General features: G+C 35.5%; 2 protein-coding genes across 4 annotated transcripts in view; one reads left to right on the plus strand and one right to left on the minus strand.

Moving 5' to 3' along the window:
• LOC149770076 (C2 domain-containing protein 5-like) overlaps positions 1 to 25363 on the plus strand; it is a 163840-nt gene that overhangs the window by 98369 nt on the left and 40108 nt on the right. For all 3 annotated transcript variants that reach the window (XM_089949439.1, XM_089949438.1, XM_089949440.1), the window contains 3 exons: positions 711 to 785; positions 2613 to 2675; positions 3897 to 3995. In XM_089949439.1, the coding sequence (XP_089805565.1) occupies positions 711 to 785; positions 2613 to 2675; positions 3897 to 3995 (237 nt within the window). The remainder of the gene's footprint in view (positions 1 to 710; positions 786 to 2612; positions 2676 to 3896; positions 3996 to 25363) is intronic.
• On the minus strand, positions 6188 to 24467 carry LOC149770077 (uncharacterized). Its single transcript, XM_089949437.1, has 4 exons — positions 24375 to 24467; positions 16568 to 16666; positions 13676 to 13777; positions 6188 to 9141 (listed from the first exon to the last, which is right to left on the minus strand). The coding sequence occupies exons 2-4, from the start codon at positions 16655 to 16657 to the stop codon at positions 8776 to 8778; spliced, it is 558 nt and encodes a 185-aa protein (XP_089805563.1). The 5' UTR covers positions 16658 to 16666; positions 24375 to 24467; the 3' UTR covers positions 6188 to 8775.

Consider the following 25363-nt stretch of genomic DNA (forward strand, 5'->3'; position numbering starts at 1 on the left):
TTTACATTTACATCAGAAACTTTGGTATAGTATTAGTATATACTAGATTGTATACTTTGATAAGCTAAGATTTCCTTTCTTACCTGCATAAAGTAGAAAGTTTGAGTGTTTCTGCCATAAACAGTCCACAACTATTTGTTTACAAATTTGGCAAGTATTTACTTGGGGAATCTTTGATGATATGTCCCCTCCCCACCACCACATTTTTGCAAATTTTGCAGGCAGGTCCCCATGTCTTATAATGAGATAAATATTGTATGTTATCCTTATGTCATTTAATTTCCTATCTGGTTGCCTTGCTTGAGTTGTATGCAGTCTCTGCTCATGCTATTCCATGATCTTTTATTGTAAACCTTGCATTAATTATTTTAGAGTTATTATATATCAGCTTGATTGTTAACAATAATAAGATAACAAAATCTCAACAGGCTTTGCTTGAGGTGACAAAAACATACAGTATTCCCTCATTATAATGCTGTCTATCGGAGACATAATGTGTATCACCTTATAGGGAAATATATGATGCATATACTTTTTACTACCTGTTAATGAAATGAGGTCCACCTTATAGGATGATCCACACTATAATGAGGGACCTTATAGTCAGGGAGTATTTATATCAAAGTTTGTTCTCAGATTTCATGGAAATTAAGATGTACATTTAAGATTGTAATATACATGGATTTATTCTGAGTTGTATTTTTTGGCAGATTAAAGGAATGAATGGACTATTTGGACTGAATATCCAGATATCTGTTGGTGAAACAAAGCTTGTTGGAGTAGCTGTAAGTATTTGATTTGTGTGTGGAGGTTCTGACACAAGTGTCCGTCAGATACAAAATTTATGAAAAGAGTTAAAAAGTATTTTATGCCATAACAGCTAGCATTATGAAGGGGTAGTTCAATTGGTGGAGCATCAGACTGATCATCAAAGGATCTTGGGTTCAGTACCAGCTCAGACCAGCCTGTGTCAGCTGTGTTGGTGTGTCTTTGGGAAAGGCACTTAGCTTCAATGTTAAAAGTGCCATTATCAACCCCCCCCCCATTAAATTCCTCATTATAATGGTGTCAGTGAGATCCACTGAGTATACCACCTTATAGTAAGACTGACTTGTAATGAGATGCATGATACATATAATTAATGAAATGGGATCCATGACCATGCTTGCCTTATAATGAAGGGCCTTATACTGAGGGAGTTCTGTGTATTGAATTATTCAATGTGTTTCATAAATTTTATTTTTGACACAACTCTGAGATTTTATATCTTCCATAGCTACCAAGACTTCATATCAAGCAGTCACTTTGCTATGTAACATTTGTTATGTGTTACATATTTTATAATGTCATGTCTTAATATTAATAAATGGTATGTAGGCATATGTACGTATCAGGTTTAATGGCACATCAGTACAGACCTGGCTATATAGTGGGCAAAAATAGCAGTATTAGACGAATTGCCAAAATACCATAAAACAAACTGTTCCAACCAAAGTAAATACAGCTTTCCCTTCTGATAACTTGGTAGTTGAGGTCTTTAATTCCTGACCATGTTAAATGCAGACCTCATGTATAATGAGAACAATCGAAAATGTCATGTGAGTTGAAGGGAATAAACCAAATGCTAGTTAGACATGTAGTAATAATTGTAGTTTTGTCTAAAATGAATTTTTTCACACTATGGTAACTGTGCATTTAATTTTGTCAAGTAATAATGTTTTAAAAAGAAATACAAATATAACATTATCTTCATGTTGTTTTCATTCAACAAGTATTGTCATTCATTTGATAGACCAGTTCAAGTTTAATTTGGTCACAGGATGATAGTGGTGCCATATTATATGTAGAATTGTGTTATAATGAAGGAAAATAAAGGCAAACAAAGGTACAATCCTTAAAATGCAAGATACAGAATAACATTCTATATAAACTTGAATTTAAAAAATTTAAAGAAAAGACTTATCAGTTGGAGCACAATCACAAGGTGCATCCTACAATCAGTTGCCTCAAAAGTAATATGATATAACATGCAGGAAGGGTGTATTTGGCCTATTCTACACCCCCTGAATGAAAAGGGAAACTAATCAATGGGAAAAAATATAAGATGCAATTTTCTTATGGTATATTTCATATAACTCTTAAAATGACTTAAAATTTAATTCTTATATGTAGTGAGCAGTGTTTTCCATCTCTGTACCTTGTTGAATGCATGATACTGGTTGTTTGCATTCAGCAGTAGCATTACATAGACTTTATCCATGTTCCTTAGGCTGGTCTTCTTTTGCATTTTATCCATGTTCTGTAGACTGGTCCTCTTTTGCATTTTATACATGTTCCTTAGGATGGTCTTCTTTTGCATTTTATCCATGCTCTGTAGACTGGTCCTCTTTTGCATTTTATACATGTTCCTTAGGATGGTCTTCTTTTACATTTATTCTATTAAGGCAGAAGTTTGTGTTTTCTAGCATAATTGCATACTATGGTTTGAAAAGCTTGCTGCCATTTGTAGCTCTTAACTGGTGACTTGTAACAAAGTTTGTTTTAATAAATTTGCAATAATACTACTCATTTGAAGATTGTCATTTAATGTTAGTCATTTTATGTACTTTCAGACTGCCACAGCAGCATTGCTTGCACCATTACCGATACCTAGCTTACCTCGAGTGTTGGGACAGGTAGGAAAATCTTCAGATGTAATGAAAGTATCAGGCTATCTATTATTGGATTATAATTGTACCCCACTTGTGCCAACCCTCCACTTTTGTAGGTTTTATATTATTGTGCTGTGCATCATTATTGATAGCATGATATGGTGTGTTTAACAAGATTGGGGTTATCATACAATACTTGTCAACTTGCAGTAGTTTTTGTTAATGTGTACAGTTTATAATGGACTTTTATAATGGACTAGACTTAGTCATCATGGTTCTTACTGTCTTGGCCTTTGCTTTCCAACCATTTGAAGCATTGTACAGTAGTATTTCATTGTAAAAACTCTCAAGTATATGTTAAAATAGGGACAGAATATGATACAATAAGATGATGCAAGTCCATACTGCATATGCCAATAATTTTACAAAAGTTCGTAATAATAGAAATTGTATTTAGTTCCTATTTTGTATTGGAAATATAGTGTTTCAGTGGTAGAAGGTGGAATACGGTATGCTTTATTTCCATAAAAGTAGCAATGTTCCTAATACATATGCCCTTATTGTTATGCAACTGATTGACAGGTGGTTACAAAAAGGGTCAGTCTTACATGAGGGAGAAAATAAATTGCATCGGAAGTAATACTTTGGTTGAGGTATAGTTGGTCCTATAAGATGTGGTCTTTTTGGGGGGAGGGGCCTTCTAAGAGAGGACTATGTATTTAATAATTTACTTCCTTGAGGAAACATTCTGCTCAGCAAGTAGAAGAAACGTACACTGACACATGATGAAAAATTTATTAATCATTGAACAAGTTTGTAAATCATGACAGTGGATAAGAGCTTGTAGTATTACCCATGTCCATCCACATGTCTGTCCTTACATCTGTCCATTGATCACACTTTACCTAGGTTTTACATTTAGGTCAGTTTTCATGAATTGTGGTCGGAAATCCACATTTTGTTAACGCTTTTCTGGTTCAGTGTAAATACATTATTCCATCTTTCAAATGATCACTGCTGTTATAATAACTAGCTTTTATGCCATTCACCATTCCCACTCCCACCAGTACATAAATATTGTTAAACCTCATTAATGTGGACTTTATTTATTCAAATTTCTCTGTATATTTATTCAAATTTCTCTGTATTTGTATGACAACAGATTTCTACTATTATTCTATATGTCTTATTAGTAGTTGACCAATATTAGGTGCACTTGAGACTCTTATTTTTCTTCCACTACAGGTATCATCGAGTGAAGAGAGGACACGGCTTGTGGATCTACAGAAGAAGTTATCAGATAAAATGCTGCAGAACAAAGAAATATATGACCTTCATGTTACAGTAAGTACGGACAATCGTTCCAGATACCACATGACTGGAACATTCCTGATTAAAATGTGGTTCAGCACGGTCTAGTGGGTATATTCTTCCAATTTTGAAAATTAGAAACTTCATCAAATTAAATTATCTGCTTGTCTAACCCTGAACCCCATGAACAGTATTTCTGGAGCATAACTATCAAACCACTCAGTGTATCTCTATGAAATGGAGGTACATATATTAGACTGTTTTGCCTTTTGCAATTCAGATTTCTTCAGTTTCAATGTTTGTTTCATTTTTGGCAGCTTTCTGTCAATCCATCAATCCATATACCCATATCAACACTTTTATTTCAGGAGTTTAACTGATGAACCTTTCATGGTTTTATTATGTAACTTGGTACATATATTGAACTAATGGTGCATTTCTATTCACAATTCTTCATCTATATTTTGTTATGTTTTCTGCATTGTTCTGTTCATCTATCCATCAGTTATTTCAACTTCTGTTTCCAGAGATAAACTAAAACCGTTCAAGATTCTTTTAAAACATTTACTGGACTAGTGGTCCATATGTGCCATCTTCCATTTATAATTCTTTAATTTCAATATTTGTTGTGTTTTTGTCCATATATCTCTTCGTCGATTCATTCATTATCCACTGTTTGTTTTTGTATCTTTATTCTCAGATAATTTAAGGAGTCCATGTTAAACTTGGTTAACCCATTGGACTAGCAGTGATGTCAGCCAGTATGAATTTTATGAGATTTTTGTGGACTTTTTAAGGGAAAATGCCACAATCCAAAATTATATTGATAAAATTACAGCAATGAAACATTTTATGGGATACAAATTTAATGTGGCACCTCAATTTAAAAATAGTATTTCATAACACAAACCAGTCCAATACATGATTAGTTGAAAAATGACTGCAGTGAAATGAACCAAAAAGAAAATGCAATTTAATTTTGAGGCTTAATGTTCATGGTTATTACTTTGGCAAGATATATGTAAGGAATTCTTGGTTCTGGAAATGGAGTAATGCAATTCATCACTGATTCATTATCGTTTATGCTGTGTATTGGTATTTATAGGCTGATAGGAAGATGCAATATAACTGTTTAGGTTTATTACTTTTAATCTTTTTGCCATGGATAACACAAAATTGATACTAGCATTCCTGATATTCAAGGGTAGTAATACTGCATATAACTTGGACAACCTGACATTTAGGCCTAAGACTGTATATCTCATTGTGACAGATCTACTTTAGACAGATGAATTTGTGTTTGATGTGTCACTTAGAAAATCAGTGTATTTTTTATGGATGTTTTTGAAGTTCAGTAGTATTTGTATTTTGTTGTAACTTTAATAAGCAAATTTCACAAAGGGAGACAATTTGTGAGTGTACTTTTTCTAGAGTCTTGCACAATTTTTTATTTAAAAAATTGATTATTAAGCATTTGTAACACAACATTTCCAAGGACAGATGTGCACAATGTCACAGGTTTCTCTTGACCAATGCCACTATTTCAATCAAATGGCAGGGTTGAAAATATATTTGTATGCATCAAACAGTCATGAGTCCAGCACATTAATGACTGAGCCACTTCTGCTACTAAGATTAAGACAACTCCATAAGATAGCATTAATTTCACTGCCTATCACATGCAATAATTTGCACAAATTATAAAGCAAAAGCATCTGGTATTACTCCCACTTTCTTATTATATGGAACTTATGTGAAGAAGAAATATATTAAAAACTTTCCCCTAAAAGTATCTTTTTTTCTTTCTAGACCTTGGTGTACATTCATTTAAAAATGAGAAATTATATTTTTTTTAAAAAGCAAAGACTTCATCTTTGAAGTCACTTTACATATTCAGTGCTTTTGCAGTAGGATTATGCAGTAAATATGAATGATAGACATAATGATTTTCTAACTGTTGTCAGATACAGTGGCATATTTTCAATAGACTCTTTATTAGGTGGATGGAACATGTATAGTAGCTGGAATTGTTTGTACCCATTTCTTTCATATTGATTACCAGACAGGTTGGATTAATGAATTTCATGGAAGATTAAAAGCAGAAATCTCTTTTGTGGAACAGTTGTATGAATCCCATGAAATTCAGATAAATGAAGTCTGCATTAATGAGGCTTCACTGTAGATAAAACAATTTTTATGCTGGCAGTGCAAAACAAAGTAATTCATGGATATTTCCTAGGTGATTTGAAATGGGGTTGGCATACATGCCATCCATTACTCTTGTGGCATAATCATTAAGCTTTTTCTAACCTAATTATGTCCTATGATGCCCTGTATATGGAATATGCTTGTCTGGTACATTTAAAAATGAAATGAAAATAAAGCAATAAAACATTTTAACTGTCATTTTTATTATCATCTCTTTAATACCACTCATCATATAAATTTGAAAATATTCTAAAAAAACATAGACTGCTGCATATGAAAAGCATTAGAGTGCATTTGTCCATCCTAGATTTACACGTGCTTTCCTTATAGCAACTGTACATGCCATATTTCCAAGAAACTTTGAAACTTTGCCTGACAGATTCATTATATTAATAATATTGTACATTAGTGTGTGTGTGTGTCTGTGTGTGTCTGTGTGTGTGTGTGTGTGTGTGTGTGGATGTGATTAGGATTTTTAATGTAGCTTTAACAATTTTTCAGTCATATCGCTACGATTTCTGCAGTGTGGAAGCTTATAGTGATGCACAGCACTGAGGCATCATGCTGCAGACATGTAGCATGATGTCTCACCCAGTCACATTATCCTGACACCAGGCCGACCAGTCCTAACACTAACCTCTTAATGCTGAGTGCCAAGCAAGGCAGTTTTTAGTACGTTTTTATAAGTCTTTGGTATGACTTGGCTGAGGATAGAACCCATGACCTCCCGCTTCCGAGGCAGACGCTTTAACCACTAGGCCACCGAAGTGCTCCTTGTACATTAGTGGATCAGTCTGTACTTTTAAAGAAAATGGCAACAGATGTTAAATGAAACAGGCATTAACAATGTGACTGGTGGATGTTCTGTGACTGAAAAATATTAGAGCATATGGAATTTTTCAAACTTCAAAACATGTCATGTCAAAAAAAGGACAAATAAACACTTTATGAATTTGAAAAGATGAATATGAGTGATGCAATACAGCACCCAGATTGAGTACATCGTCGTGGTCATTGTACAGTTTCTACATTTGATGCTTATTCAGTGAAGTTAGACATGTAGACTAGTTAAAGTGAATGTTGAATGTAAATAATAAAAAATGTTTTGTGTTCATAATCTGGTTATAATCCACATGGTTTTTACCCATTTGTGACAAGAATTTTGACCAGCTGTAGAACCAAGTTAGTATAAAAAATGTACACTTTTTCATACAATGTACACTTTTACTACTCTCTGGGTTGGTATGTATGGTTCTGGGGCCATTGTGGGGAAAACATTTTCATCAGTTGGGATCATAACTTTTAGAACCAAAAATGGTACACACTGGGATTGGGGCCTAATTTCTTCTCCTGAGGACATACTGTCATCATACATGTGATTCTACTGGCAGTAGGACAAAAATAAAATTTTAAAAGCTGTCAGCTGACATGTTGAAATTTACCTCTTTGAAAAGGAAAAGCTTGATAAAAAATATATTTTTCAAAAACTGAATATTTAGTTGTTCTATTTACACATTACTACTGGAAGACAAGAAATATTATACAGTGCATTGATGTGTGGTTGAGTAATCAGCCTAAGAAGGCAAACAAGTGCACATACAAGCTGTTAATTCATTACCTTATCATTGAAACCTGGAGAGTTTAAGGCCAAATGCAGACTGTTTTATGAAGTGTGTTAAGTAAGAAAATGATTCAAGTTGGTCAATGATAACTTTTGAGTCTTGGAATAAAAATTGACAGAGATTATGTGAAGTGAAATAAAAAGGAGAGACCAACCAAAATATGAAAATGCTTGAGTTAATAGTTTTAGATTTTATATTGTTTAATTGTTGTTGCATTGTTGAAGATGTATTTATTTTATTTTAATGTTTTGTGTTAGTTCATGTCAAAATAAAGAAGCATGTGATTTTTCTGAATGCCGGGAAAACCACCCGCTAAGAAATATGAGACTCAGGAATACATCTGACATTCTACCCAGGAACTTTCTCTGCTGGGTGATCTTACCTTGGGGAGGTATTTGAGAGCAGTCAACAGTCTAAAGAACCCAGCAACAGGAAAACAAATGTCTTGGCAGGCTGGCATGCTGAGTGTGGTTGTTTTGTCATTGCCACTTATAAGGCTAATATATGGAATACAATCTCCATTCTTCGCAAAATACAAAGGGAATCAAGGGAAATCTATTGACAGCATGTTAAGTGTGAAAACTAATAATCATAGTGATTGTAATTAGTGGTCACCAATTAGTATCTTATGAAGGAAACTAAAAAAGTGGTTGAGGATTTTATACAAGAAGTCTTTGGAATGAACTATGAGATATGCAGCTCTTCCTTTTTCATTTAACTGACAATACACTAACTGGTATTCATCCATTATTGTAACATTTTCCATTAGATTCTCATTCATGTTCCAAACTTTATTATAGAATGAAGAGAAAAATTCACCTGTTTATCTTTCAGTGCCTTTAAACACATAAAAATGATGTCGATAAAAATTATACTGGTTTAGAAGCCAGTGTACTTATCAAAATTTGTAAATCTAATGGTTTGATGCCCTGGTTCTGTCACATTTGTGTGTCATGCATCAATAATGATGTTACTTCCTTTAGCTAATCTATCAATAGCATTCTTTTCATTTTCTTATTGTATTTGTTTGAATATTTTAGTGGATGATTAATCTTTCTTTCATGGTTTCTCATATTGGTTTCCATGGTTTTAATTTGGACACCTTTGTTTGCTTCTGCTCTAGAATCACGTTTCCAGTGTGAAGTTTGATCCTTTGCAGTCATATTTGTTTCTGTTGTTTCCACTTGGATTCCTTCAGTCCTATATGCTTTTGAAGTTCTGTAATGTGGGATTTTTCCTCTGTTGTGTGCTTTCAGGAGTGGTCGCTGAACTTTCCTTCTTTTCATATGCCGTTCTAAAAGTTCTTTGATTTTTATTGATGCAGCATAAACGGATGGTGTTTTGCCAATCTGGAGAAAGATTTGAGAACAGAAATAGTTGCATCCTTTGATTGTATTTTGGCAATTCCAACATAACATGGAAATACGGTCATGCTTTTACTGTGTGATTTTAGATTATTGACCTTCTGTTGTTACATCACAAATGGAAATGGTTTATTGAAAAGTTATTAATAGTTAAACTCAATTACCTGACAGCTGTGCTTGTCCAGCACTTTGTACACTAAACTCTTTCCAAATACCTTTTCCCATGTGTTTTTGGTGATAACTTTTTGTATTGTTAGAAAAGTACCAATGACAAAGCTTGTTCAGGGTGACTGTCACCAGTTTTTTAAGAAGTATTTACAGAATTTAGTATTCCTTTATAATAATGGTTTTGAACATTTTGGCATTTTTGCAGAATAACAAATTTGGTAACCATACCCAATACCTGTGTAACTTTTTTTTATAAATTAATACAAATTACCACTAATCCTTCTTGACACTAATCCAACAGCTTTATTATTTCATCTACTGGGCTACCTTGCAGTACTCCCAAGGAATTTTATCATGTCAAGGAAGTATATTCCATAAATTTTCTTACTTAATTTTGTAGATGTATATTTTGCACTGTAATTGTCACTTTCATCCTATGATAAAAAAATCAGTGCCATCTTATTTATCTGCATTAATGGTGAATACTACTTAACAATTCAACTTAGTACTTGACCTATTTGGAAGTTATATCCAGTAAAGTATTATTTATTTTTGTGATGATTGACAGACTTCATCTTGTGTATGCCACTATTAAGCTCTTTGTAGTAACTGGTAACAATGAGTAGGATTAATGTTGGGCCTAAAAGAAGTTCAGGCTGGCTGAAGATAATCATGCAGCCTGTATTAAATGGGGCATTGACTGGATCATACTTGACAACACACTGATCAGTTGGGCTAAACAGCTGATCCAGCTAGTGAGAAAATCAAGAAATGCTTCTGTAAGATTGCAGATGCCAACAATATTGCCACCAAATTTGCCTCATTTGGAAGCTTTTTCAAGTCTCTGTGACTTGAAGCATAAAAGAGGATGTAGCAGTATTAGAGTCTCAGACATGCCATTGTGCCTTGTCAACACCTGCAGTATCCTAGCCAGACCATGTCATCACTAAAAGGACCACCTGCCTAGTACTGACACAGTATGGTGGTCCACATGAGCATCCAATTCATCACTGTATATGGACTCTGGTACTGACTGTGATTGTCTATTCCTTGATAACCAGAACTTTACCACAGAACTAGAAGTCAGCTGGCCTCAGACTTCTTCCACTCCAGCTCCAGCAGTCTTGATCTCTGCCTTCTGACAAAAGACCTTGGTATGGTGATCTGTCTTTTTGACATACCCAGTCCTGGACTTGAGATGCAAATGTCTAGTGTAACCAACACCAGAGCTGGTGAACAAATCAACCATTATAACCAGTACTTGACCTATGAAGGTATCATAAGCCAGCAGTGGACAGTTCACCAGTTCTAGCTCCATAATGACCCAGTATTGGCTATGGTGATTTGCTGTTATCCCTCAGACTTTTGATGACTTTCATAGTGAAAGTTTGGAGATCACCATGTCTAAACACAGATGGACTCCCAGCTTTGTTCATTGTTCATGACTACCATTTTCACCAGCTCATTCACTACCATCTCAAGAAGACTTGGTCTTCCAAACTTCTACTGAAGATATCTGCCTTTTACTTTCAAGTTTTGTCTGCTTGCTCCATTAGTGGCCTTGAACAGTTTTCCTGCATCCATCGACCCAAAAGACCAGGCTTCTTTCAAATAGATTCCTTAATCTGTTCAAGACACTAATATGCTTTGAAAGGCAACTTTAAGCCCCAATTTCCAGCAGGCCATTCTTTCCAAATGACAACCCCTATCTAACTTCATGCTGATTTTCCACAATGAAGTCCCAGCATCAATGGAAATATTACATGCATGTTCCCCAGTATGCCATTGTGTAACTGATTCAGAACATTGTAGCCATTGTCTCCATGTTTGGTCTGGTCTTGATGACTCTATTTCACCTTAGCATAGCCTAAATCCCTCCATTAAGACCCCCACCAATAGACACACCTGGCTGTCAGTCTTGCACATGCCTCATTTACATAACAGGTGGTTTGGTACTCACTTTGTAGTTCAGTAGCTGCTTTTATTACCTTCACCTCTCAGAATGAGGTGCGTTCCTGTCCAAATGTATGCTACTAAAAAAATCAGAAGGTCATCTTCAGATCTAAACCATTTCAAGCAGACTTTTAGTGAAGTATGCTTTGTGTGCTCATCAACCCATAGCTAACCCTTCATTTCCCAAGAGGAACCATAAAGTAGGAAGGATCCCTTTAAGGCATGCCAGATTTTGGTACTGTTTTCCAGAGTAAGTGATAACATGACATGGGGAGAAAGGACCAGTTTTAGATTAGTTTCTTTCACCAACAGCTTCCTTCCCACAGAAATTGACACTATGCTATTGCAACCCTTTTCCAAAATCCCACAGAAGGGATGACTTAAGCACTTTACCACAGCCCCAGTGACCTGTGGGTCTTGCTAATCATCTTGGAGGGTCCCCAGATTATGTTACTTGACCCTTCCCCATTATCAAGAATTCCATTCACAACAGACATCCCCAGAAACCCATGAAAGGCAGACTTTCAGACAGCAGTAGAGATAGTTCGTAACACAGCCTATCTGGGATTATACTCCAGACTTTTCCTGGTCTCTTGGTTCAGTGGATTGCTCTGATGGTTCATACATCAATGCTTCTAAAACCAGTATGTTAAGGCACCAGAGTTCAGAATGAAGACTCCAACATTGGTCCTCAAAGCTGTTCAGCCAGAACTTCCAAGATGTATACCTTCATAATCCCATTTCAGGCTGATTCACAATCCCTGGTTCTTGACAACTCGTATAGTTTTGTCACACTTTAGAACCATCTCCATGTATATGACACTGAACTACCTGCATGCAAGGTAAGCATATTTTTGTACCAAGATATGAGATCCCTCATTTTACTAATGCTTTGCTGCTTAATTCTTGTCAACAAGGATAAATCTGATCTCATTCAATCCCCACACTTTATTTATCCAGGTATAGGGCTGAAAACCTAAATGAATAATGTTTGTCTCCATCAAGCACATGCCTTGAAGATATCTTATTATTATCTTCCATATGCTTGGAGAATCAAATTTCATCCCAGGAATTTCTTGCCTATTGGGACTTTTCTGCCCAGTCATGGATCTTCTCTGTTTGGACCACTTGTTCATGCGACCCTGCAGATGATACTTCTATCCTAGTTGTGGCTGAAACTTTGCTCGACAGACCAAAATGATGAATGTTTTGAACTACACAAGGTCCTTTCTCAGCAATTAGATCACCTGTCTTGGCTTATGACAAGAATCCCTCTGTAGGATCAATCACAATATGCGCAGATACTAGCATAACTGGCTTGGGTACTCGTCTCCTGCCCACCTTTCCAAAAGCAAGTGAGGTTTGGGCCCTAAAGAGTGCACCATACACATCAACGTCCAAGAGATGAAAAGCATAGAAAATGAATTTTGATGATGCAAGAGACATTATTAGAAATAGTGTCTAAAACACATGATTTTTAAGACCAAATGAACAATGTTCTTCTGGGGAAGACATAGGACCCCTTTCTAAATCCACATTTGAAGAACTTACAAAAATGTCATTTTTTATGTAAAATTCATACCAACAGAAATTAATGAATTCACAGTATCTTAGAAGGCAAGGGGGAACCAGGTCCCCAGATATTTGTTTCTTGTTTGAGATTTTCTCCAGTGGTGTCATCATTGACAAATCCACATTCAAGTCACACAGGAAGGTTCAGTCCACATTCAAGTCACACAGGAAGGTTCAATGTCCTGATGGACTGGCTGTTCAATCAGGATGAACTGATTCATGCAGAATGATCCATTCATCTTTTGGTATTCGATCAGATCTGCACCTGTGGGACCTCTCTCTGGCATTGTGTACCCTAAATCATAGTGTTGTTTTGAACCCTTTTTCCCCATAGCATCATCAGGACCCTGTTGGGGTATTAAAGTGATACCTGAAGCATGCTGGGTAAATTAGAATATAGAGAACTTGAGGATGTTTTCTAATGTATATCATTGGGTAAATATTAATAAAGAAACATATTTTAATCCAAATATTGTTTTTGATCAGATTATAAATAAAATGTTATCACCTAAAAACATAAGTAAAACTGTATTTGGGCCGAGTTTAACAGTTTGTGTCATATTATTGAGATATACAACTAGATCTGTTCAGCTGTCTACTTCTGTGTGGACTACATGTTCCCAGACTTTAGCAATATCTTGAAAAGCAGATGAATAAAGATTACCTTGATGATGTATTATTGTTTGACCAATGCTAATGAACTTACTTGCATAATGTAAACTTTCACTTTCATAAATTTCAATCATAAGTTAAATAGTATATTGTTATTTGGTGTGTGTGTGTGTTTGTGTGAGAGAGAGAGAGCGAGGAAGAGGGAGAGACTCACCTTGTCTTGACTATTTGCATCAGCACCATGTTCCAGAAGCAGTTTCACTGTATCATAATGACCCTTATGTGCTGCCATGTGTAGGGGTGTCATCTCACTATACTGAAAATTTAAAGTTTTATATTTATTAGAAGTTTCTTTTGACTTGTATATAAAACATATTTTCTACAAGTCACAATGCTATCATCATTTTGTCTAAAAGCTTTGAGTTATGTGATTGCAAGGTTTGTCTAGGACTAAGACCCTAGTTTATAAAGTATTCATTTATTTGTGTTTTCCGTTCACAGAATGAGTTATTTATGTAAATATTTGTATTTCTGTATGAAAATGTCTGTTTAATGATCATATTTGAATAATAAAAAATTGAAAGGTTCCATCATTCAAAATTTATAGATGTAGGTTTCCCCAGTTAAAGTAAAATCTGTACGTTTATGCATGCATTGCCTATCCCTCCATAAAAATATTTCTTATTTTATTGTTCGAATTTATTATTATAGTCTTTATTCTAAATATTTATCTTATAGAGGCTTTTGAATAACTGGAAATAACTGAGATTGCCAAATTTTTAGAAAATCCAAGCATAGTACTAAAATACTAAAACAATCAAAGCATAGTAAAAAGGAAGATCCTTGATTTTATCTTGCCCTTGTAATTATCCCGAAATACATACATGCATGCATGCATGCACGCACACACCCACACACAACTCCTTTTAGCATGCCCAAATAAGTAATGAACCCACTTATAACACAGGGGCAGGTGTGTGGATCCCTTATTTTCTTCTTGAAATTACCCCCAAAATAGCCCCCTTTTTTGCTGAACAGAATTAAAATCACAGCAGTATTAAAACCTTGATATATTGTTTGTTTCATCATCAAAAGCAACAGTTAGTACAGCTTTTAAAAAGAAATCGTATAGTCTAACCTGTCTTAATGGTCACCTTTACTCAGTGATCCCTGTTGACAATGTCCATTCTGATCCTTCCCAAGCAAATTTCCAGTATAAATATCCTGTATGTAACAGTTACCTGCCTTCAGCAGACAGTGGCCCAGTGTTTCCTGACCAAACAATGGTTACTCCCTGCCTTAAGCGGTCACTGCAGCATACAAGTATATACAGTGCAAACATTTCTTATCTTGCTTGTGTTTATAACTCCAGTCACATTGATGGAGTAATTTGAAGGTGTCAATATGTCAGATTTAAAAGTAAGGCAGTTTTTATCATTATTGTTGAATGTTGTAGCAATTTGTTTGCTGGATAGTGGGAAAAGTAGTTGTGCTATTACAGTAGAAATTTGCCAGTGTGACAGGCATAGTTCAGTATTGTCATCTATTTGCTTGTAATTAAATGCTCTCTGTGACACAAAAAATTTGTCTTTGAGAAGAGATACGAGTTAATCCCTTTTCGTTAGTGTCAGGGATCATTCATTCCAACTGTCTTTTGAGCAACTGGCTTATCCAGATATTGTTTTTAAAGAGTGATCAGCTGTTTTCAAGTGAAACTTATACAAGTTGGGCGATGAAAGAGCCAGTCCTCTGTTTTACAGTCCTATGTAAGCTGTAAGTCAGTAGTGTAATTATTATTTTTTCATGGTTTTTCATGCAGCACAAAAATAGATATCATTGGTGATTATTTTAAGTCAGTGATGATTTAAACAGTATTATGGAATAAATTGAGCAGAATACAGTAATCTTGTGTTGAATATAAATTTGGGAGAGAATGACATACATGTATATTTTATAATTTTGTTGAATAGTGCATACAAAACATTGATGATAATAGTAATAATAATAATAATAATAATAATAATAACAATATTTGCTGCATGTATTTGTTAAAAAACAAATTGTAAAAGGTGAACCTGTTTAAAGAGATGTCCTGTGTTTAATGGTCACTTGTAATCAGACATTTAAATTTTGAATCAACTGTCACAGTGATGCCAGCGGGCATTTTCATCAGAACCTAATGATTTGCCAGCTGTGTTTTAAACCCCAACTTGGGGAAGTGTTTGATTCACTGTTACAATAAACTAAAAATAGACCTGCTTTGCAGTATCATGTTCTTACATCTTTTGTGTCAAATCAAGTAAAGTGGGTAGAATTAAACAAAAGTTCAAACAGGGAGAACCCTACCCACATAAGAGCTAGCAGTCTCAGTTGTGTGTCAGTCATTTTCATTGACCAATGAAACACAGTTTTAAATATTACTATGTAAATAACATAATTAAAGCATCTAACATGAATCATGTTTTTTATGCTCATTTACAAACGTGATTAAAGCTTGTATCCAGATATTCATCAAACTTGCCTGACTCATAATGCTGTTCACCGGAATGCTTATGTTGATCAATATGAGACTTGAGGGTCAGTTGACTCAAAGAAAGCTTAAATGGACAACTTACCTGTGAGACTTAAAAGAACAACTTACCAGGGGCCCCAAGTGGCTGAGTGGTCAAAGGTGCTCACCATTATGGATCACTGCCATCTCACCTCTGTCTGTGTGTGTTTGAGTCTTGAGCTTGGCCATTTTGGGTACGTGAGAAAGCTTGCCAGTAGCTTCTCATGGGTCAGTGGTTCTTTCCGGGGATTTCCCAGGTCCTTCCTCCACCATTTATACTGGCCGCCATGTATAGCCTATCTTGTGCTAAAAAATTATATTAAACCCTACAACAAAAACAACAACTTACCCATGAGGCTTAAAAGAACAACTTACCCATGAGGCTTAAAAGAACAACTTACTCATGAAGCTTAACAGAACAACTTACTCATGAAGCTTAACAGAACAACTTACTCATGAAGCTTAACAGAACAACTTACTCATGAAGTTTAACAGAACAACTTACTTGTGAGGCTTAAAAGACAACTTACCCATGAGGCTTAAAAGACAACTTACCCATGTTTTCAAATTGACATCAGAGTTTGCCTGAATTAGCATGTACACAAGGTCCAGATATCCATGACTGGCAGCCAAGTGCAGAGGCATCTGACCATTCTAGAATGTAAACAATAAAGTTAGGTGACCGTTCTATAGTTATATGAAATTTGGAAAATGTATCTGAAATTTTTTCTGATTTTATCATGGCAACATCAAAGCCAGAAGACCATTCTATATTGATATAAAATTTGGAAAACATATTGCAGTAGATTTGTTTTTGAGTTTGTAAAAGGTGGTGGGAAAAGTTCCATGTTAAATTGATGTTGCGGATTTGAGGAGAATCTTCTAGGCACTAATTAGCATGCATATTTTGTTTTAAATTGGCATTGTATTCTTGAAAACTTTATTACAGTTGAATGAGAATTTTTTAATTTCAATTTATAATGATTTAGATTTATATATATTGTGCTGCTGAGACCATATAGATAACCCACCAGGCTACTGAAAGACTGCTTCACAAATACCATGTTTGGAGAAAGAAAAAAACATCACATTAGATGAACATGCATTCATGATACATTACAACTGCCAATAATAAGTGGTTGTCATGAGATATGATATCAATTTTTTTCTTATGTTTCTTAGGAACAAAAGTTAGATGGCATCAGTGCAACTTGTATTTTACATTTTTTTCATCTTTTTTTTCTTGGTTCAGCTGAAAGAGGTCTTTATTTTCCTTGAGATAGTATTTCGAAAGTAAGATCAATTTTATTAGTAGAGGATTTTTGTAGAGCCAGCCTCGATGGAAGCTCAACATTGAATCAGTTTGTATGCTTGTCTGTTTGTATGACTGTCCTTGCCCTAGATTAGTCTTCATGTTGAAACCTTTTGCTTTCCTTTTATTTCAATACCAAAAGATTGCACCTCCTAACTTTGGTTGCTGCTGCATGCCTTTACTTTATATTGTTGGTCAATAACTGTATTTGACATGTACGTTTTTATTGACCAGATTTTGAATGATTTTGAATTCCAGTATTCTACATTGTCATTTAGAGAAGTTATGGGCTTTGATTGCTTGCTCTTTTAGCCGTAGTTTCCCAACATAACTTTACAAAGGATTGCTGATTTCAGTTAAATTGAAAGTACAGCTCTACACTGATGAGACCTGAATGAATGTAACTTCCAGTGTTCCATGGCATCTCTACATGAATTGTAGCCCCTGATTGTCCAGCCTACTACACATTGGTTTCAACAGCATAACAAGCATTCAGCTCTATATTGATGATTCCATGCATGACTTGTTTTCAGTGCTCTGTAACATCTTTTTATTGGCGTTGTGGTCCCTTGTTATCCATCCTCATAAACTTTAATTTTGCCAACATAACTTTTATAAAGATCTGTCTTTAATATATTTGATCATCTAGGTTTCATACTGATGGTGTGAATTTAATGCTGGTATTGCTGATACTTATTGTCTGAGGTAAAGGATGTGAATGTGAAAGTCTTTGCATGATGATGATGATGGCTTCAGTTTTATCATCATTCATCTTCAGCATGTTACATGTCATCCATGACTTCATATAAGAAATTCACCTCAGTACACCTTGGATGGTAGCCTCATCTTCCATTGAGTAGCTAGATTTTTATATTTGAGTGTCATCAGCTTACAATTGGTGAGACACTGGATGTCGAAACATGACCTCTTGAGAGTAGCTGAGTGTATAGAATGAAGAGAATGGGGTTGAAACTAGAGGAACACCAAAACATAGCTCAACTGAGGAAGAATGTTTTCCATTTGCAGAGATGATTTGTGTCCCGTTAACTAAGTAGGACTTGAGCCATAGTGAGGCTGTATCGGTGAAGAGAGACGGTGAAGTAGTACATCATGGTGTATTTTGTCAAATGCCGCAGACAAGTCAATAAAGGTCTAAAATTTCCATTATCCAAAGCCAAATTGTCATTAGGACAGTTTCATCCGAGGTGAACGCTGTAACCACTAGGCCACCAATTATAAGCTGATGACACTCAAATATAAAATCTAGCTACTGAATGGAAGATGAGGCTACCATCCAAGGCATACTGAGGTGAATTTCTGATATGAAGTCATGGATGATATGTAACATGCTGAAGATGAATGATGATAAAACTGAAGCCACTCTGGTCTTTTGGGTGTGTTGGCTAACTGACTGTTTGAAGTTGAAAATGTTAATAAAATCTAGGAGTTTTTATGTGTATGGGTTTCTAGGATGGTCAGAGAGAAAGTTGAAATCTCCATGACTAGTCATGTTGCCACCTATTGAATCTCCATACACGAGGAGGTTAGGAAATTGTCCAAAGAGAGTGATTCAGTCAGTTTGTTTTTTCGACTAGAAGGAGGATAGTAGAGGCAGAAAAAAAATGGACTGACCTCAGTACCATTGTGAGTGTGGTTTGGACAAGTTCTTATGATTTGTGTTTGAAAGTGAAAGTTTTATTGTCATAAGGATAGTAAAGACAAAATACCCTTTGAAAACTTTTGGAAGCCTGTGAAAATTCTTTGAAAAAAACTCACCAGGGAGTGTACAACCATGTATTAGCTTTGAAAATGGAAACATTTAGTCTTGGAAGCTGCTTTTTTCACAAACATTACTTGTACTGAACATGTACAATATCAGTTGTGATTTTGAAATTGTCGTAAGTCGCATTATGTCTCACAACTTCAAATATGACATGAGAACATTTTTGTATAGGTTCACTGGTTTGCACCTGTCCAGTCAAATACTTTATAATTGTTCCCCATTGCTACAGTGAGCAGAAATAAAATGTCCAAGTCATTGTGAGTGTTTTCATCACTGACTTGACATTTTAAATTCATTTCAACAATACTTGATTATTCCAGCAATCTATAAAACATAAGTTAAGTTTCTATTTTATAATTTATTAGTTGTCTAAGTCATTGTGAGTGTTTTCCTCACTGACATGACAGCCAATTTACTTAAGTCTATATCAATTCACGTGAATTAAATATTATGCTATAGTTGAAGTGTAAAGTTAAGCAGGTATTTTCCATGCAGATTTTTACATTTCACAATTAGAATCAAGTCATATTTTCTCTTCTGTAGTAAGCTTTATTGCAACTAAATCCAAATATGGCAGATTTATTAATTTTCAATCATCAAAAGAAGTAATAATATAATGAACTAATAGTATAGTGCTAATGTGTACCCTAACCTTGTGTGAAATTATCATATACCATACTGTACCTCAAGACAATGATAGTATTTTAGCTTAGTACAAAAACAACAAGACTGTCATGGTTGTGAATTGACTATATTCTATGTTTCATAATAAATGAATCATCTTGTGTTATCGTTGAAAGGAAATCAGGAGTTCAAGTTTACTCCATTCTCTCCCTCCTAAGTCAGCTGATAAGAAGCATACTCAACCCTGGTGCCGTACTCCAATGTAGTATTATTAGGACCTAGCTCAGCCATTACATTACTCTAGACTAATTCAGGCTATTTATGCACATGGGAGCAGCCATTTTATTTAGCTGTGTGCTTAGATCATGTAAAGTTTCCATAAGTACAACATCCAGTGAAATTTTAGCCACTTTACATGAAAGTAACATAGAGTTATGCCAAAATTCTCTTCATTGTGCTTGTTGGAAATGCAAACAACTAAAGCTTACACCTGTCACCCATAGGGAAGCTCATAATATCTGTAGAATGCCCACTGAACTCAGCATGATCTTTGACGAGTTTGAAAACAACCAACTTGAAACATTAATTTACAGAGTTATGTCCCTTGAAAGACCTGGACTAGGAACACTTTCTTATTCACATTTTTAGTTTGATTTGCTCTGAATCTTAATCTTATGAAACTTCTATGATGTTCACTTTTTGGTGATATTTGACATAGTTATAGCCCATCTCACAGGCATCTGAACACGGCAGCATTTGTATTTGTTTGATATCAAACATATTTGCTGTGAAAATTCTCATCAGCAGAGTCTAAGGTTAAGTTTAATGATGACCATATTTTGACTATATTTTACAAAGTAATGGTCACACTGGTCAACAGTGAAATCATTACTGACTTGAAAAGGCCCTAATCTGTAGTATTTTGGTGTGCCGAACATGAATATAACCGTGAAAAATTTGTATTGGCTCTCGTTTTGAAGATATTCATATACCTCATTTTCTATGTTTCACTGTGTAAATTTCTCCAGTAGGACTGCAGCAACATCCGGAATAATGATGTAACATTGCATAATACCATCATGCTCACATCATCCACAGTTGATTGCATCATTTTCTGATGCAATGCAATACTAATGCCATGCGGCTGCTGAAGTAAGTTGACGTCAGCAGTGTACTATACATGTGTAGGCCTATTATACTAATGCCAGGCGGCTGCTGAAGCTGACGTAAGCAGTGTACTATATAAAGCCCAATCAGATAGGTTCAGCATTTAAAATATTTTAGACGTTGTGCGAGACAGTTCAAGCTACTGTTACATAAAACTTATTATTTTATCCATTTACGTACAATAAAGAACAGTAATGCCTCGAAAGTGTGTTAATACCGCGGACAATTTTTGCTATATTTGTGGGGAAGTGACATTTGCCAACCAGAAGAAAAGTATCAATTCTCAAGTGAAGAAGGCATATCATCTTTACTTCGGATGCAAGGTTGGTGACCAAGACAAGCCTTGGGCTCCGCATATATGCTGTGCTACATGTACAACACAGCTTTCACAGTGGTTGAATTGCAAAAGGTCATCAATACCGTTTGCAGTCCCAATGGTGTGGAGAGAGCCAAGCAACCACCTAAATGACTGTTACTTCTGCTTGGTTCCTCCTCTTTCCGGCGGAATAACGAAGCGAAAGAAGTCGAGAATAGTCTACCCAAACATTCCGTCTGCATTGAGACCAGTTCCACATGGTGAGGGACTTCCTATTCCAGAACCTCCAGCAGAATATTCTCTTGATTCATCTGACGAAGACAAAGGTGAGTCGACCTGTTCTTCTCCTGGTCCATCAGCATGCAGTGATCCAGATTTTCACTGTGGTGCATCATCAACCCCACACAGAATAACACAGGAAGAACTAAATGACCTGATTCGTGATTTGGACTTATCAAAGAACAAGGCAGAATTGCTAGGATCAAGACTCCAACAATGGAATCTTCTAGAAGAAGATGTCACAATTACTGCATATCGAAAGCGCCACCAGCAATTGGAGCCTTTCTTCAGAAAGGAAAGTAATCTGATATTCTGTTCCGATATTGAGGGCCTCATGAATGCTTTAAAAATCACTCATGACCCACAAGAATGGAGACTATTTGTGGACTCTTCGAAACTGAGTCTCAAGGCTGTGCTTTTGCACAATGGAAACATTCTTTCATCTATTCCAGTAGCGTATGCTGTCCACATGAAAGAGACATACGATAACTTAAGGCAGCTACTGAATTCCATTGAGTATAACAAGTACAGCTGGCACCTCTGTGGTGATTTGAAGGTAGTTGCCCTTTTAATGGGACTGCAGCAAGGATATACAAAATACATGTGTTTCTTATGCGAGTGGGATAGCCGAGCAAGGGAAATGCACTACATGAGGAAGGAATGGACTCACAGGCAGAATGTAGCCATTGGAGAGAAGAATATCCAACACCCAGCTCTGGTTGAGGCTCAGAAAATCTTGCTACCACCCCTTCACATCAAACTAGGTTTGATGAAGAACTTCATGAAAGCCATTGACCGGACTTTGCCAGCATTCCGATACCTGCATGAAAAATTCCCTCGACTCAGCGAAGCAAAGATTAAAGAGGGAGTTTTTGTGGGTCCTCAGATTCGAGAGCTTTTCAAAGATGACCGGTTCAACAACTTGCTGGAAGGTGACGCGAAACAAGCATGGAATGCTTTTCGCCTAGTTTCTACAAACTTCCTCGGAAATGTTAGGGCAGAAAACTATAAGGAACTAGTAGAAGACATGTTGATGAAGTATAAGAAACTTGGCTGCAATATGTCTCTAAAGATTCACTTCCTTCATTCCCATTTGGATTTCTTTCCTAGCAACTGTGGTATTGTTAGTGATGAACACGGCGAACGTTTTCATCAAGATATCGCAACAATGGAACAAAGATACCAGGGAAAATGGTCCACTACAATGCTGGCTGACTACTGCTGGACACTCCTCAGAGATGCTGCCGAACAGCTGTACAAGAGACAGGCGAAGAAATCTAAGATGTAGTCAATGACTTGATTTTTTATAGGTAGGCTATTACAGTTGACCTTTTACTATTGGAATGCATTTCGTTATGTAAACATTAATTTCTTGCAGATTACAAAAAAACTAGAGCCAATTTTGCAATTTGACTGTCATATTCGTGTTCAGCACATAAAAATTGATAAGAATTGACTAATTTTATTTCAGTAACATGACTTTTGTAAAAATTTGTTGTCCAGTGTCATTGACCGACTTCAAATAGCCATGCAACTAACAATATTTTATACACTTTAATGTCCACATTGTTTGCTGGATATCAACCATATTTATTGAAAAGCTTTATCTCAGCATGCTCCAGGTTGAGTTTGATGATGAGCTGATAGGGCCCTGTTTCACAGAGTTCTGGCCCTTGATTGACTGAAAACATTTTAATGTTTTGTGAAAACTAGCATTCATATTTTTCTGTCATATTAGCTATGATTCCTCATATTTATCCAGATCTTAGATTAAATAAATGTTTTCAAGATTTGAAGCATATTTTACTGAGTTGTTGAAATTGGTTGACTCAGAACTAAACCCAGTTTCCAGTCCTCCGGCCTCTTAGTGGAAGGTGGCAGGGGGCAATGGCCATGTTATTGGCAACTTCATGTTAAAATAGGAGTTATAATACACTTCCTGTAATGCATTCACACTTTGATATTTAGGGGGCGCTCACCAGATAATATGTACTTTTGAGAGAGTGACGTATGTAAGGTGAAGTAGTTCGCATTTAAAACATGCACAGTGGAGAGAATGTTGGCATACCTCTATGCTACATTAATGTAATGTGGATGATATTTCTTTTGGATATTGTACTTTTGGAAATTTTACATGATTTAAGCACACTGCTAACTAAAACGACTGCTCCCTTGTGTTAAAAAATCAGTCTGAATTAGTCTAAAGTACACTATACATAGCAGCTATTAAAACAGGGAAAATGAATTTTGCCAGACTAGACAATACCAGCCTCTGAAAGTGCAATGAATGAATTACCAAATATATAAAATGTAAATAAAGTTATCGGCTCTTTTTTATACAATTTACCTCTGAAGTTCAGGAAGTGAAAATGACCAAGTAGAGCTAGCACTTTTTTGAAAGGTGCACATTTGAAGTAAGGCCAAGTTGTATACTCTATAACCCATAGTACACTTATCAATCATACACCAAAATAAAGGGAATTAAAGGTTCTTTGCATTATACCTAAGATATACAAGGTCTTTTTTAAATAGCCAGTATAACCAGTGAGGAAAGCCGGGGAACGCCACCTTAGGTGTTGGATTTTTTGTAATAAAGATTAGATTGTAGTTGCATTGTTCCATGTAGTTCAACGGATCATCTCATCCATGGATAATCAGCACTGATGAACTCCACTATCCTACATTGTACCTGTCCCTGTAGTTCAGCATGAAAAACTTTTGATATCTAAGGCTGATCTTGGGGACTGGTAACTTGATTTTCCCATTTGTCTGATGTGAAAATAACTTGCCTTGGATATACAGGTTCACAGTAAATATGTACTCTGTCAGATGGTGCATCTGTGTTATTAAAGTCTGTTTTTGGTTGGGTGATAGGACTTACCAGGTTTCTTGCATTAACATCTGCTCCACTTTCTATCAGTTCATTAGTTATGGTTAAAGACTGCAGCCCAACTGAAATATGTAAACCTGATTCTCCGTTCTGTATAAAAGTAAGAGAGTTTTATTAGAAAAGTTTCTTTTTTGAAAAAAGACACAGCTAATTGTAAACTAATATCTTGTTAAAGTTGCAGCAGATTTAAGGTTACTGTAAGCTTGTAATCTTTAAAGATTTACAGATCCAGTATATATGAAGTTGAATTCATTTTATAAATAATCACTGGAGTTTGATGAAATATGTTTTTTCTTTATGAACAGAATTCACTATAAACAGGAAAAATCATAAAACTTTATTATTTGAAGATCAAGTTTGTCATAAATTAATTTCATTGGCACTTTATGGAATCTGTGTTACAAGTAGATTTATCAATATTTGCTGTGATACAAGTACATGTATCAATATTTGCTGAGTTACAAGTACATATATCAATACTTGCTATGTAACAAGTACATTATCAATATTTGCCTTGTTAAATGTACATCATTATGATGGAACCAGCTATATTTCTATACTAGCCTGTTGGGAAATTAGTTGTATTTACAGATATGGCCTGACTGGTGACTTCTATATTTACAGAAATGAGGCAGTCTGGAAACTTATTATGTTTCCAGAAATGGTCTGACAGGGAACTCCTATTTTGAAGAAAATGGCCTGTTTGGGACCTAGTTTTAATTACAGAAATAGCCTGAATGGGAATTTGCATATGTGTGTGTGTGATTTAGATTTTTAATGTAGCTTTAACAATTTTTCAGCCATATTGCTATGATGTCTGCAGTGTGACAGTTTATAGTGATGTCTAACACTGGGGCATCATGCTACAGACATGTAGCATGATGTCTCACCCAGGCAGACCTGTCCAGACACTAACCTCTTAATGCTAAGCGCCAAGCAAGGCAGCTGTTAGTACCGATTTTATAAATCTTTGGTATGAC

This window comes from Sinohyriopsis cumingii, unplaced genomic scaffold (genome assembly GCF_028554795.1).
Source record: "Sinohyriopsis cumingii isolate HCF-2022 unplaced genomic scaffold, ASM2855479v2 utg002725l, whole genome shotgun sequence".
NCBI classification, from domain to species: Eukaryota; Metazoa; Mollusca; class Bivalvia; order Unionida; family Unionidae; genus Sinohyriopsis; species Sinohyriopsis cumingii.